This window comes from Cydia splendana, chromosome 22 (assembly GCF_910591565.1).
Source record: "Cydia splendana chromosome 22, ilCydSple1.2, whole genome shotgun sequence".
Taxonomy (NCBI): domain Eukaryota; kingdom Metazoa; phylum Arthropoda; class Insecta; order Lepidoptera; family Tortricidae; genus Cydia; species Cydia splendana.
The window spans coordinates 101,873-116,385 of record NC_085981.1 but is presented as its reverse complement, the minus strand read 5'-3'; the positions used below and the strand labels follow the sequence as shown (position 1 = coordinate 116,385).

Sequence of the window (14,513 nt, the reverse complement as noted above, 5' to 3'; positions counted from 1 at the left end):
TGGTCACGCAGTACAAGCGTGTTATAGGTTACCATTAGGTAGTATACTATAAAATGCATGCGGTAGGAGTATTTACGGGTCCTTGAAAAAAGCTCGCTGTGGGCGCTTTATCAGATCTAGGTGCAGCTTAGATTTGAATTACGTGTAGGTACAAACAGCAACACTCGGTGGACCTTATTACAAAAGGCATAAGATCCACCAATGGACAGTTAAGAGTGTGGGCGATGGTACTAAGAAGGCTATATTCAAATAGGGTGGATGTGGTTGTAGCTGAATGTGTTTATTAAAATTGTACAGGAACAGACGCGGGTGGTGATAGCGGCCATCCTGCAGCAGCTGCGCGCCGAGGATCTGTACACGCCGCGAGATGTCGTCAGACACCTCGACCACAACGGGTCAGTATACTCAGTATCAGCACTGTCTGCTACGGGCTATTATTGTTAAAGAACGCTCAATACACATAATATCTTGTAATAATCATGAAACTTACAAATATAAAAAATGTACCTCTAATGAACCCTACGCTCGCGTGCGCGCTCGACGCCCACATCGACCGCCATATTTTTTTAAATCAATGCGCAAGTAAGTCCACACTGCTCTCGTTCGATTACAGTCGAATATGTATTTAGTTAGGTATACTCGTAGATTGGATTTTTTAGTTAGGTAATATGAATTTTAGCAGTCTCGTAGTCTAGTCAGTCAGTATTATTTACCCAGTAGTGAAGAGGCGTGTGCGATGTGCAGGGCATACGAATCAAGCAGGAGGTCCCTTGTTCGAATTGTAGTGGATGCGCTACGCGTACACTCACACTGCATAAGCTTTTACATTACGTTACTCAAGACATTATAGATCGATACTCCAAGCAATTAGTTTCATTCAACGTCCCACCTTACATGGCGACCCTGCCAGGATCGCCATGTGAGGTGGGGCGTTAAAGGAGATCTCGTTCGTACTGAATATAGGTTTATTCTGTCTTAGCATAATATGCGTATAATATGTGTATGCCAAATTAATAAGAGATGGAAAGCCAATTACAGGATCACACATGTAGCTACAGATTATTACATTTAAGTTTACTTAAATGAAAAGTGTCAACGCTCGGACACAGCAACACACAACATAAAGTTTTTTACAGTACCTACATATTAAGTACAATCCAAAAATGACAATATTTTAAAAACACCTACAATCAGAGATACAATAGAAAAGTAGCAAACAAAGATTGATTACACATGCTCAATCAAAACATTTTAGCGTCAAATAATGTTTAACCAAAGGTATCTTACAATTAAATATATCTATATCTAATTGGTTTGCCAGGTTGTTTAAAGCTCTACTCGCACGCGACTAGAAACTATTCTGTCTGTATTTGGACGATGAAAATTTAATGGAAATAGGAGGATAATACCTTTTACAACGAGTGGGAGTATTAAAAGAGAGATTGGAAAGTAGTTCAGGACTATCCACCAAACCAGTAGTGATACTAGGTAAATAACTTATGTCAGCTATTTCCCGCCGATTTTGAAGTGGTACTAAGTGATGTCTTCTACAAATAGATAGATAGGTAGTTAGAGGAGCTATAAGGAGATTTAATTTTGAAACACAGAAATTTAATGAATTTACGTTGAATACGTTCTATTCTTTAAGTGCATGTAGAATAGCAGGGATTTCATATTTGAGATGCGTACTCCAGCTTGCTTCTGACTAATGAGCAATATTAGCACTTTCAATGTTTTAGCTTGCTTAAAGTGAGTGGAATTACGCATTATGAAGCCTAATGACCTATATGCACTGCTTACTATACAATCAATATGCTTATCAAAAAGCAATTTGGAGTCTTGGATGACTCCAAGATCCTTCATAAGGGGTCATCCATTAATTACGTCACACGTTTAGGGGGAGGGAGGGGGTCAAGAAAATGTGACATATTGTGACATGGGGGAGGGGGGAGACACAAACTTTGTGACGTCACTTTAACTTCATCAGTAACCGAAATTTTTTTTAAATTATTTTATTCGCTGTACATTTAAATAACAAGTTTTTAAAACGATAATCGTTTTTATTCTTTTAATTTTCTTTCCTAAGCAGTTTTGGGTTATAAAATTACTAATATTTATATCGTCAAAAATATTTTGATAAAATATTAATAATACTTAGGTACTTACTTAATTCGATTTGGCGATTTCGTAGAAAAAATGTGACGTCACACTAGGGGGGAGGGGTTTGCCAAATGTGACCAAATGTGACAAGGGGGGGGGGAGGGGTCAAAAAACCTAGTAATGCGTGTGACGTAATTAATGGATGACCCCTAAAGGGTATTTTGACAAGAAGTTGACCCTTAAGTCTGTAAGAAGTAACAATTGGGTTATATTTGCGCGAAATGACATTGAGAAACATTTGGAAGGATTCAGGTGAAGCCCATTAGCCAGGCAGTACTCATCTAGACGTAACAAATCAGACTGTAAGAGACTTGAATCATGGTGATACTTTACTTTTATAAAAATTTTCATATCATCAGCAAAGCAGAGTAGGTTAGAGTAAGTGAAACAGTCCCCAATGTCATTAATAAAGATATTAAAAAGTAACGGACCCAGTAAAGATCCCTGGGGGACTCCACTTGGAACCGTTACCCACCCTGACATGTAATTGTTGACAACTACGGCCTGAGATCTATTATCAATATCGGATGTGAACCATCTCAGTAGATCTCCATTGATTCCTATATTTTCAAGTTTAGAAATTAATAAGCGGTGGTTAATTTTATCGAAGGCCTTACTGTAGTCTATGTAGACAACGTCAACTTGAAAGCCGTCATCCATTGCCTTAGATACATATTCATTAAATAACACAAGATTTGAAACAGTAGACCTACGTTGTAAGAAACCGTGTTGATTTAAAATAAATGAGTGTTTAAGTGAATTATATACTTGTTCATAAACAATTTTTTTCAAAAACCTTGGCCAAAATACATAGGTCTATAATTAGTTATATCTGTTTTAGATCCTTTTTTAAAAACAGGGGTGATAAAGGCTGATTTCCAAATATCAGGAACTGTGCATTCTTTTAAAGAGCGTCTAAATAATAGAACAATAGGTATGACAAGTGCCTTGGCACAGTTCTTTAAAAATAGAGCTGGTAACTCATCCGGGCCAGCAGATTTAGCTGTATCCAAGTTGAGTAGTATTTTAGTGACCATATTCGGGTTCACTTCAACACCACCCAAGCCGGATACACAACCCGTACTATGATTTACCTGAGGTGGAACATTTAACGAGGAGAAAGTAGAAGCAAAATATTCAGAAAAAGCGTTACAAATGTCTGGCCCATTGTTAATAACCGACCTATTACTATATTTCAAGCAACTAGGAATTTTGTTTGAAGTCGAACGAGATTTAACAAATGCCCAAAACTGCTTAGGGGACTTCTCTATATTCGATTCCACACGCTCCATGTATATATCAAAGCAGTGCTGCTCCAATCTATGCGCCCTGTCTCTCAGAACATTAAATGAAAGTAAATCGGATATATTACCATATCTCTCCATTTTTTTTAAAGTATTTATGTTTTTCTTTTAGAACCTTCTTTAGTGCTAATGAATACCATGCCGGATACGAATCAGAATAAATTTTCTTTTTAGGTATGTAACTATCCCTTAACCTCTTGAAAGTTTCGTAAAAGAAATCAAGTGACTCATTAAGAGTACGTCCAGTAAACTCCTCTTCCCAATTTATTAATGTTAACTCCTTATGAATAGACTCATAATCACCCTTATTATAAAAGAATTTCATCTGAGGAGCTGAAAGTAAGGGGTCTGTTATTGAGAAGTTCATACGAATTACTATGGGCTTATGATAGGGATCAATGGGTACCAGGGCGGTAGGGCATTCACACACAGACACGAGATCATTGCAAAGGACGAGATCTAACAACCTATTAAATTGATTAAAAACTCCGTTATATTGTAGTCGACCATGCATGCTTAAATCGTCAATTAAACTGCACTCATCAGCGGTAACGTAATTAGACGGAATCATAGACGAGCCGCCGTCAGTCCATATAATGTTACTCATATTAAAATCTCCAACCACTAAGTATTTGTCATCGGGGTTGTTAGATGCTATTACACTTAGGCTAGTTAAAAAATTTGATAACTGTTGAGAAAAAGTATTACCGTTATTCTGTGTACACAAATACAACACACAAATATGGACCCTTATCAGTTTGCTATTGCTATCCTTCATCGATAGTGTAATCCAAAGATCTTCGGCAGAGGACTGATACTCTAACTGAGGGGTGACGGGTAGTTCCTTACGAGTAGCTATGATGACACCACCGCCACGGCTCTGACCGGTCGAGGTGTAATCACGGTCCCGCCTCCAAACGACGTACCTATCATCAAATAGTTCCGTATCTAGAACTCCGTCCACCAACCAAGTTTCTGTCAAAATAACTATATCAAAAGATGCTAAACAAAGGTTGCGGTAAAACGTTAAAGTCTTAGATCAAAGTCCCCTTACATTCTGATAGTAAATAGACGGGAAAACGCCCTTATCGTTATCCATCACGGCACTGAATAGTAGATAGTAATTAAAATAAAATAGATATTAATTAAATTTATATCGGTTTCATCGTCCAAATTGTAAACAAACTTATATTTTAGGAAAAATAGCATTGATATTATCACCAATAAATAACAAGTATGCGGGTGCGAAGCGGAATAACTCACAAGGCAAACAAATGTGCAACAAGTGCGAGAGAGCAAAAGAACATCCATAGCAATACATGCGTGCGAAAAAAAGAAACAATCATTCAATAAATTACACATCTCAGACGGGTCAGTAAGCGCTTTGTTAACATCGCAGGTAGCGATAAGCCCGAGCGCTAAACAAAGTAAACAGGCAACCTGGTTTAGTTGGTCACAGATGTTCAAACTTTGGTAAATAAACTTAGTTATAATATTGAAAAATACTATAAAAAGTATAATTAACAACCAGAATCTAACTGAAAGCAATGAATAGAGAATACACCACATTAAAGCAATTTGTTTAAATCGCGTTCATTGTTGATAATCAAAACTCTGGAACTATCGTCCTTGCGTACGTGGATTTTACTATATTTGACCCATATATACGCATAACCCTTTTGCTTCAATTGAGTCTTTGCAGATGTCAGAAGTTTCTTGTTGCTAGGCGTCAGGTGATCATTCACATATACTCTGTGGGTAACACCCTGAAAACCAATTTCCTCGGCCGAGATGCTCTTTTTTAGTCTCGCTGATGCTATGAAGTCTTCTTTAATGTAGCGATTGCTGAAGCTGAGAATTAGCTTGTCCTTAGAATTCTGAATTGGCACACGCGAAATATAGTTAATACTATTCTTGTCGACCCCATAGTCAATTGCCGAGCAAATTATGTCCAAGATATTGTACAAGTTCTCGTTTTTTTTCACAGGAACGCCTTTAATTTCCACGTTATTGAGTCGCATTAGTTGGTCGTTACGCGCAAGTTCTTCTTTCAACCACGATACTTCATTGCTCAGTGACTGTGGAATTCAGGGCTTCAACTTCCGGGAGCTTTCTTTCCATTTCGGCCAGGCGCGCAGAAAATTCCTCAACCTTGCTGCTAGTGAAATTGCAGGATTCCTTCAGTTCCGATAATTCCGTTTTCACGGTAGCCACATCCCTAACTAATCCAGGCAGGCATGCTAGTTCTTTTCTCAAGTCCCAAATTTCATTTAAGATGGTATCTGACGAGTCTGTGGGTTTCGCTACTGCTGCCACTGCCGGCAAAGCTTCCCTCTTACATTTGGGGCACTTCCAGACTGCCTTCCGGTCTGCTCTAAGTTTCCTAAAGCTTTATTGCTCCATTGTGTCCGCACAGCAAAAACCGATGTCCTTCTTACATACTGAACACTGGGCTCCGTCACTGATGGATACATTGCATACGGCACACTCCATGGTTAGAATAGAGAATTCGTAGATATATGAAAGTTTGAGAATCACTGGGTGGACCAGGTAGCAAATAAAGTTCACTGGATAGGTGCGTTTGGGTCGCGAGTGCGCACTCGACTGATTATTATCATAAGAATTACAAACTCACTTACAAGGGAACATTATATATTATAAACTATAACTTATAAACTAAAATACATTTCCAAGTTAAACGAACAGTAATTAAGTCTTATTAAGTATATATCTATATCTGTCTGTTCTCGTTATGCACTCCTCGTCTAGAACCCACAACCTGCGGGACGGGGTTGATTTGTGTAAGTTTGTCCCATAGGTAACGATTTTTTTAATTAAAAAAGGATGTAATTTTCCAGGGTAGAGCTGTGCGGTGGCGAGGAGCCGGTAGTGAAGGCGGAGCCTCCGGACACGGCCGCCGACCCGCTCCGCGACTCCGACGAACACGACTCCGACCGAGACGATCCCGACTACCAGGCCTGTCTGGACGCTCTACACACGGACACCTTGCCCAACTTGCCGGACTTAGACCAACGCGCGTCAGACCAAGAAGACCATCGCCTGTCGGATCAAGAGGACCGAGACCACTGCCAGTCTGACCAAGAATACCTTGACCAACGCTTGTCTGATCAAGAAAACCACGACCACGACTTATCTGACCAAGACAACTTGGAGCGGTGTTTGTCTGACCAGGAAAACCGCAAGCAACATTCTTCTTACCGAAAAGAACTCGAGCAACACTTGCCTGACGTAGGAAATCTAAGATATTCCTCGCCTGATTTAGACCCGCTTGGACAAACGCAGACGATCGACGCCAGGTCAAATAAAAAAATAGACAACCCAGAAAAACACTCGGCAAATCAAGATAGTACGGACAAACATAGACAATATAGACGTAAACGTAAACTCGGGTACGACCGACCGACTTTGATAGACCATCAACTCGATGTCCGTCAATCGGATCCACTCGACGAGTCAATCGATTACCAACCTTCCAACGAGTGCACATCCATCAACCTACCAGTTTGTAACACTGAGAAATGTTTAAGCCTCGAGGACTTCCCGCCCTCGGGTCTCGATACCTCCGACCAGAGTGAACTAGACGTGCGACACTCGGCCAGCATTCGGTCGAGCATCAGGTACTCGCCAGATCGGTCCCGCGACCAGCTCGACGAGTGGTTCTCCATGTCGCAGTCGCACGGACTCTACTTCCCGGAGCAAGTTAACAAGGGTGCTGGATCAAGAGTAGCCGATAAGGTAAGCTGTTTGTTTTATGGGTACTTTGACTTTGACTTTGACTCAATAAAATGGAAAACTTAATACCCAGCTTTTATTGTTACTCAATTTATCAAACGTGCACTTGTAGTGGTCATAAGCCGTTTCATCTACTAAGCATGTTATTATAACAGGTAGGGACAGAATACAACACGAACAAGTAGATCCACCCAAATAACTTATGATATTTTTGAAAACATATTTTTTTAACAATTTTTTTACGCATAACATAATTCTTCTAACCTCTGAACAAACAATTCGAACCCAAAATTAGACAGTGTCTTTGCACTGTCTCTGTTTAACTTTAGCTTTTATTTCCAGTCGCCAGTCCAGAGCAACGACCAGTGCCCCCTTCCGCGAGTCGTCAAGCGAACCCATGTCCGGCGACGCACCGGCGACAGGAACCACGCCGGAAACGCTTCCACACACATACAACATACATGGGATAAACCAAAGTCTACGGCCAGTGCGGAACAAAACAATGATCCTAACAGAACACAGAAACAAATTCAATCTAACACCGACAAGTCCACGGTACAACAGCTGAAGAAAATTAAAGTGATCAGCAGAAAATTCTTAGAAAAACAGAATATCAAACTTTACGTAAAACAAAAACCAATAGTGGAAAACGATAACCCAAAAACCGAGCACATCAGTACAAACAGAGAAGAGAGCGATTAAAAGAGGATTACGTTTCTTAGTGGGTATTTACATTTATATTCAAAAACTTAATTGAAGGCCAAAAAACTACGACAATGTTGCCACTGCAATACATTATTTGTAAAATAGTAAATTCCTTTTTTATAAATAAACACGCTAAAATAAATTATTTATTGGTAATTTTACTCCTATGATTTACTTATTTTTACATAAATACAAGACGAGCTAATAAAAACTTAAATATCCCTGATTTTTGGTTGCAAAGCTGGTATTGTGCTTGTATCACTTCAGGTATTCATAACATTTGGTGCATTAATTTACAAATAATTACGAACAAACTCTGATGTGTTTTTTCTTACATACATATTTTAGCAAAATCAACGAGATCGCAGAATAATAGTGTGTAGCTCGCATTATGTTTCTTATGGCCGCCATTTTTATCTGCCGTCGGCCTTGGCACACATAGGGTATTAAGAGCACACATAATTATACGTTTTTACGCACACATACACAACCTGGGTCTACCTAAAAAGGGGACACCTGGATTTGAAGTCCATCTTGTCAACAGTATGGTTGTCCTTTTTTGACAAACGGCATTTTTAAAAGAGCAAGGAGAGAGAAATGATACTAGTTGCTGCGCCGTGAAAGAGAACCGACAGCGTTGGGGCCTTGGACAGTGACATAAGTGACATTGACAGTTTTGACAGTGACGTATCTGCCGTAGTTTTTTGGTCTTCAATTAGGTTTTTGAATATAGTAGAAAATACCTGCCATGAACGAGAGACGTTAGTAATATAAAAGTATTTTTTTTTCTTTGCAGTGACGCGTGTTCCATGATTGTACCTAATATTTATAGTAGATGGTGCAATGTAGGCGAAAACGAGAAGTCTTTAATTTTTGTGGCAGTCTTTATTAAACTATTGTCTCTCTGGCGGAAAAAATACATACTTTGGTATATTTAAGTCATGTTATTTATTTTTAAGAAATCAATATGTTGTATTGAGGTTGTATTAAACATGTATTATTGTTTCTCCTTTTTTTTCTGTTGTTAGCCGGGTCCACACAGAGCGAGTATACGCGCGAGACAATTTCCTCGCGCACAAAGCCTCTCCTCGCGCGTATGCTCGCTCTGTGTGGACCTGGCTATTGTGAAACATTCGTAATTCCTATTATAAATTAAATACAGACGTCTAGAACAATGAAAAATATGAATTGTAGACCAGCATGGGTAGTTTCTTTTTATTTGCTATGTTTGAGTCAGGCTCCTCGTTGTTTTGCAAATGTGTACCGATGTGATTATGTGTAGGTAGGTATATGATAATATGTATCTACAACACAATAAACTGTTACTGTAAGGTGTAATAAACTGTAGGTATTAGGTAAGTATTAGGTAGTCTTCTTCCGTATCGAGTTCACAACTTACATCTTCATCACATGTCTGCTCTTAAAAATTATTTAGAAGAATCACTCACAACATCCTCCTTGGCTCGCCCCCACAGATCAGTTCCATCTCCAGTCTTGTTCGATCTCTTCGCTATGACATCAGGAGACGCATGCTTCAAATCGTACGCCCACCCGAGCCACGCAAAAAAATCTATAAACCTCGTTGTAAGATTCAAACAATTATTCCCAAGTTCAGCCGCTCGGTAATCGAAGGGGAACACATGATGGAAGTTATGGAATCCTTCACCAAGAGTGATGAGGGTTACAGGAAGGTTTTGTGTCGGCATGATGCGTTTATCATAGGGCCTGTAGCCGTGGTTGTGGGCGGCGCTGTTGGTGGTGAAGAACGCGTGCCAGACGGCGAGGACGCGGAGCACGGACACGTGGTGCGCGGTCGTCAGGGTCTCCTGCCAGAAGTAGGTTGGGGCGAGCGCAGGTAGCACGAATGCAAGTAAGCTGGTGAGGTGGAAACTGTACCTGGAACAAGAAGATTCATGTATTCTGACAAGCAGAAAGATTTCCGGCTTATCTATTCCAAAGACCAATTAGTTTAGTTTCTGGCAGAAGTTGCTATGAATTTATGAAGCATAGAGCCAAAAACGGCTGAAATAGCGAACACTGCTTATTGTATATTGCGGCGCTCTGAAATTGGATCAAGATGGCAAGATATCATAGTGATCGCCATACTTATTCTTTTTAAACCTGCAACACGGAGTTCTTCGGCGCACCTGTTTACCCTCTCCCCTTGTAGATGGCTTGCAGCTTCCTCGCCAACTTACTTGTTCTGGAAGACCAGCACGGGGTTCTGGTACAGGTCGTCCACGTGTATCCCCCTCCCTTTGGTAATGGCCTGCGGGTGTTTGCGCACCAGCAGCCAGCCGATGTGCGCGAAGAAAAACCCGCGCGCGGGGTTGTATGGGTCCGCGTCCGTGTCGCTGAACTTGTGGTGGGCCCTGAGATAACACAATGTAAACTGAAATCGATGTCGTATGCGAAAGAAAAAGTGAGTACCTCCAACGCCTAAGAGTTATTGGGATTGGTTTAGAGTCTTCAGACGCCATAACTAGGTAAACCGATGACACTGACGCCGCTGGTTCGATCCCAGGCCTGATGGCCACTATTGGAGGTCTTGGGCACTTTTTCTTCTGTAATATGGTCCATCTGCGTTAAGAAATTGTGACTCATCAGTGCCACTGTCTGAAGGGTTTACTGCAATTGGTCAATAAACACGGCTTTCTAATTTACTTAAAGGTGTTTGCGAACTCAACTGTACGTGTGGTCCCGAGCGAAGCGAAGCGCCTAGTGCTGGTAGGCGAGGCTCTGGAACAGCATGAGCAACACCTGCAGCGGCAGGGTCGCCTTGTAGGAGGGTGTACCTGTGGTCCCGAGCGAAGCGAAGCGCCGAGTGCTCATAGGTGAGGCTCTGGAACGGCATGAGCAACACCTGCAGCGGCAGGGTCGCCTTGTAGGAGGGTGTACCTGTGGTCCCGAGCGAAGCGAAGCGCCGAGTGCTGGTAGGCGAGGCTCTGGAACGGCATGAGCAACACCTGCAGCGGCAGGGTCGCCTTGTAGGAGGGTGTACCTGTGGTCCCGAGCGAAGCGAAGCGCCGAGTGCTGGTAGGCGAGGCTCTGGAACAGCATGAGCAACACCTGCAGCGGCAGGGTCGCCTTGTAGGAGGGTGTACCTGTGGTCCCGAGCGAAGCGAAGCGCCGAGTGCTGGTAGGCAAGGCTCTGGAACAGCATGAGCAACACCTGCAGCGGCAGGGTCGCCTTGTAGGAGCGATGCGCCCACAGCCGATGCGCGCCCGCTGTGACGCCCAGCATAGCGCATATGTAGAGTATGGTATCTGAGAACGTTCCAAATGTATACTTGTAACATGGGTCTCTTACTTTTTTATACAGCTACCTACAACTTACAATTCTATATGTACGAACTGTTCAAAGCGGCAACTCTCAACTGAAACGCTCTCGCCGTGTACAGGCCGGTTAAATATCACCTGTGAGCTTGAATTTTAGAATGAATCCACTCCACTGCTGCTCCCCGCCAGGCCTCTAACACGCCACGCCCCTGCTCTAGACCTTCATCATCCAATAGCTCCCAGGGATTCCACGCTGCGTGCTAGGTGGGTTTGTACAGTCACCTCTGTCACCTGCAATAAGATGTCGAAGGTCGCAAAAATATGTGACACTTTCATGGCTCTACAAATAAGATCGTGTCAGATATTGTTGCGGCCTTCGTTGTGTAACATATTATTGCAGGTGACTGTACGTTTGTTGCGGTTATTTTTGTCGACTGTGGATCCTTATAATTTAAGATTTTAATTTAAATTTTCTTAAGATTTTGATGGCGTGTTCGATCATCTGGTACAGGACTACTCTCTGAATCTTAAGCATACCTATACTTACTGAACAAAATCGTAGCCCACTTAGCATAAAATAAGCACAGACACAGCCCGTAGATTCCGCTTAGGTGCCAGAACAGCATGGTGGCTACGGCGGGATACACCACGGAGTACCGTCGAGGGGCGGCCTGCGGCGCCAGAACTGAAGCCTCTGTTAGGGGGGCATCCATGTCTTTCTCGTAAGGAGCCATTTCGCATGCTCATCAGCTATGTTTACACTTTCTTAGCATATTTTAATAATACTGAATACTTTTGCGTTGCGATATTTTTATATGCCAACTTATTGTTGCTAACTTAAGGTATCCCAAAGATGGAGATAGTCTAATAATGAACTAGTGGGTCTTCCTGTTGAGAACAACACTTGATCTCGCTGCAACTGGACCTAAATGAATAATGTCAGGCAACTGCCAACAGTCCGGTTAAACTATGAAAAGTGAGTGTATTGTGTTTGGTCGCTCACGGAAGAAGTGCTATTGTTGATGTTGGTTGATAACGCACAATTAAGACTTACTCCGTTATCAAAGCATTTACCGTGTACCTGTACCTACCTATACAGTTACTACTTACCTACCTAATAAACAAAGAGAAGCGGTACCTATTATGTTGTTCACATACTCTCTGACTGAGATAGTGTTTGAGGTACCTAATAATGTTTTCGCTATGGAAATTAAGTTAGTATAAATATTGGTTTTGTGATACACCATAATATACTAATACTGTTTCACAAAATTTGTCATCAGCATATTCGGCGGGCGGCGGGTTGCATCAACAAACTCGACAAACTGACCGACGTTTAACAATTAATGTAGTAAATAAAGGTAGTGGACCCCGCAGTAATTCCTCAGCCAGAAAAAACTTTACAGTATGATAAAGTATCAATAAATAAAAAGTATTGTATAAATATCCAAAGAATAATAGTAATAGTATTTAAGTAAATACCTAAAGTCTTAAATCGTTAATATCTTTTTACGGAAAAATGCTCCATTCAAACTTTCGTCTCCACCGGAAATATTCATGTAACGTATTGCAACAATATATGACATAACAATAAAAAAAATCCCAGCAGAAATACCAATAACTTATTTGGTAAAAAAATTTCGGACGGAGGAATTACTTGGTTAAATAAATAAACAGCTTTGTATGTTTACGTATAAATACCTAACTTAGGAGTGTTTTTAGGGTTCCGTACCTCAAAACGAAAAAAAAGAACCCTTATAGGATCACTCGTGGGTCTGTCTGTCTGTTTATCACAGCCTATTTTCTCGGAAACTACTGGACCAATTAAGTTGAAATTTGGTACACATATGTAAATTAGTAACCCAAAGATGGACATATTTTTTGTATAATTTAAAAATACATAGGTTCGAAGTTATTTAAGAAAATACATATAGCCAAAAAATGACCATTCCCCCTGTATCTCCGAAACTACTGGGTCTAAAATTTTGAAAAAAATACACAAAATAGTTCTTTACCTATAGATGACAGGAAAACTTATTAGAAATGTGCAGTCAAGCGTGAGTCGGAATTATGTACGGAACCCTAGAAACGCGAGTCAGACTCGCACTTGGCCGGTTTTTTTTTGGATATTTATAATGTTAGTTTTGGCTCATACTATACAATAACCAAGCAAAATTTCATCGACTGAGGAATTAATGCATGGGTCTCCATACAACAACTTGCTTCGTTTACTACACTAAATAGTCTATAATACGTATCGTTCGAGAAATGAGACCTGTTGGGCAAGTATTTGATAAAATCAAATTTTATGCAAATCTTTCAAACAACCAAAGGTAATCAGAGCTCTCGGTAGGTGTCGGGGTCTCGGTACATTGTGCTGAAGGTACAAAACTGTATTTATTTTTAAAAGCTGTCAAAAGTAATCGTCATGAAGCCCTTGGAGCTACATACAAAGGTTCCAGTAAGTACGTACGTTAGGGTAGCCGCATGGGGCCATCTGCTTGTTTGCCACCACCGTGGTAATCCGGCGAGTAAGCGCTATTAGGCTATTGTAGATTATGGGATAATAAAATAGCCAATCGTTTAAACTGTTTGCCAATCAACGCACGAGCCTTTTGTTCTTGTGTAAGGCGTGCCGGAGGTCGCCACGCGCGGCCGCCACCGTAAATAACCAAGTCCAAGTGCACCAAGGTTGCCAACATGGCTCAGGGTTGCCAGACTTGAGACAACAATTTCGTGCATTTTCTAAGAAACGGATTTTGATGTCGTAGTTAATATGAAGAAATAAACAGAACGATGAGATGAATGAGAAGATCATTGGCGTACCTAACTAGGTTAGGTAGTCAACATCGGGGGAAAACGTTGGATGAGATCATTCCTTAGAGGTGATCCTACGTCTTTTGTCTTGCAGTTAGATCTGACGCTGATGTTTTTGAGCTTACTTATCTCTGGTTTGAAACTACACTGTTTGCAGGCTTGTTAGATGTCACCTGATTCTTATTTTTCCCAACAGAAGCGCCTGGCAGTGTAGTACCTACTTATTATGTGAATTAAATACACAATTATCATTTATATATACCACACCAGCTTCAAAACTAGATCACATCTTTCAAGTGGCCTGCATTGCATTCTTAAGCGTCCACCGATGAACAGCTGCCAGACGTCTGGTTCCATTAATAAGGCTGTACTTATGTAGATATTGCAAAAACTGCAAGTTTCGTTGCTCTCATTATATTAGCTTTTTTTTAGCATTAGAAAGAAGGTAAGCGATCTTGACATGTCTATTAATTGTAAAACGCTTTAAAAAAAATC

General features: G+C 40.9%; 2 protein-coding genes across 2 annotated transcripts in view; one reads left to right on the top strand and one right to left on the bottom strand.

Moving 5' to 3' along the window:
* Window positions 1–8,865, top strand: part of LOC134801565 (uncharacterized) — a 54,719-nt gene extending 45,854 nt beyond the window's left edge. The window contains exons 7-9 of the mRNA XM_063774179.1: window positions 298–395; window positions 6,323–7,220; window positions 7,560–8,865. Coding sequence (XP_063630249.1) covers window positions 298–395; window positions 6,323–7,220; window positions 7,560–7,919 — 1,356 coding nt within the window. The 3' untranslated portion in view covers window positions 7,920–8,865. The remainder of the gene's footprint in view (window positions 1–297; window positions 396–6,322; window positions 7,221–7,559) is intronic.
* A 231-nt stretch (window positions 8,866–9,096) lies between these two features.
* On the bottom strand, window positions 9,097–12,221 carry LOC134801567 (acyl-CoA Delta(11) desaturase-like). The gene is made up of 4 exons (XM_063774180.1): window positions 11,749–12,221; window positions 11,027–11,189; window positions 10,121–10,294; window positions 9,097–9,818 (listed from the first exon to the last, which is right to left on the bottom strand). Exons 1-4 carry the CDS (start codon window positions 11,933–11,935, stop codon window positions 9,350–9,352), a joined length of 993 nt encoding a protein of 330 aa, XP_063630250.1. The 5' UTR covers window positions 11,936–12,221; the 3' UTR covers window positions 9,097–9,349.
* Between the last annotated feature and the right edge of the window lie 2,292 nt (window positions 12,222–14,513).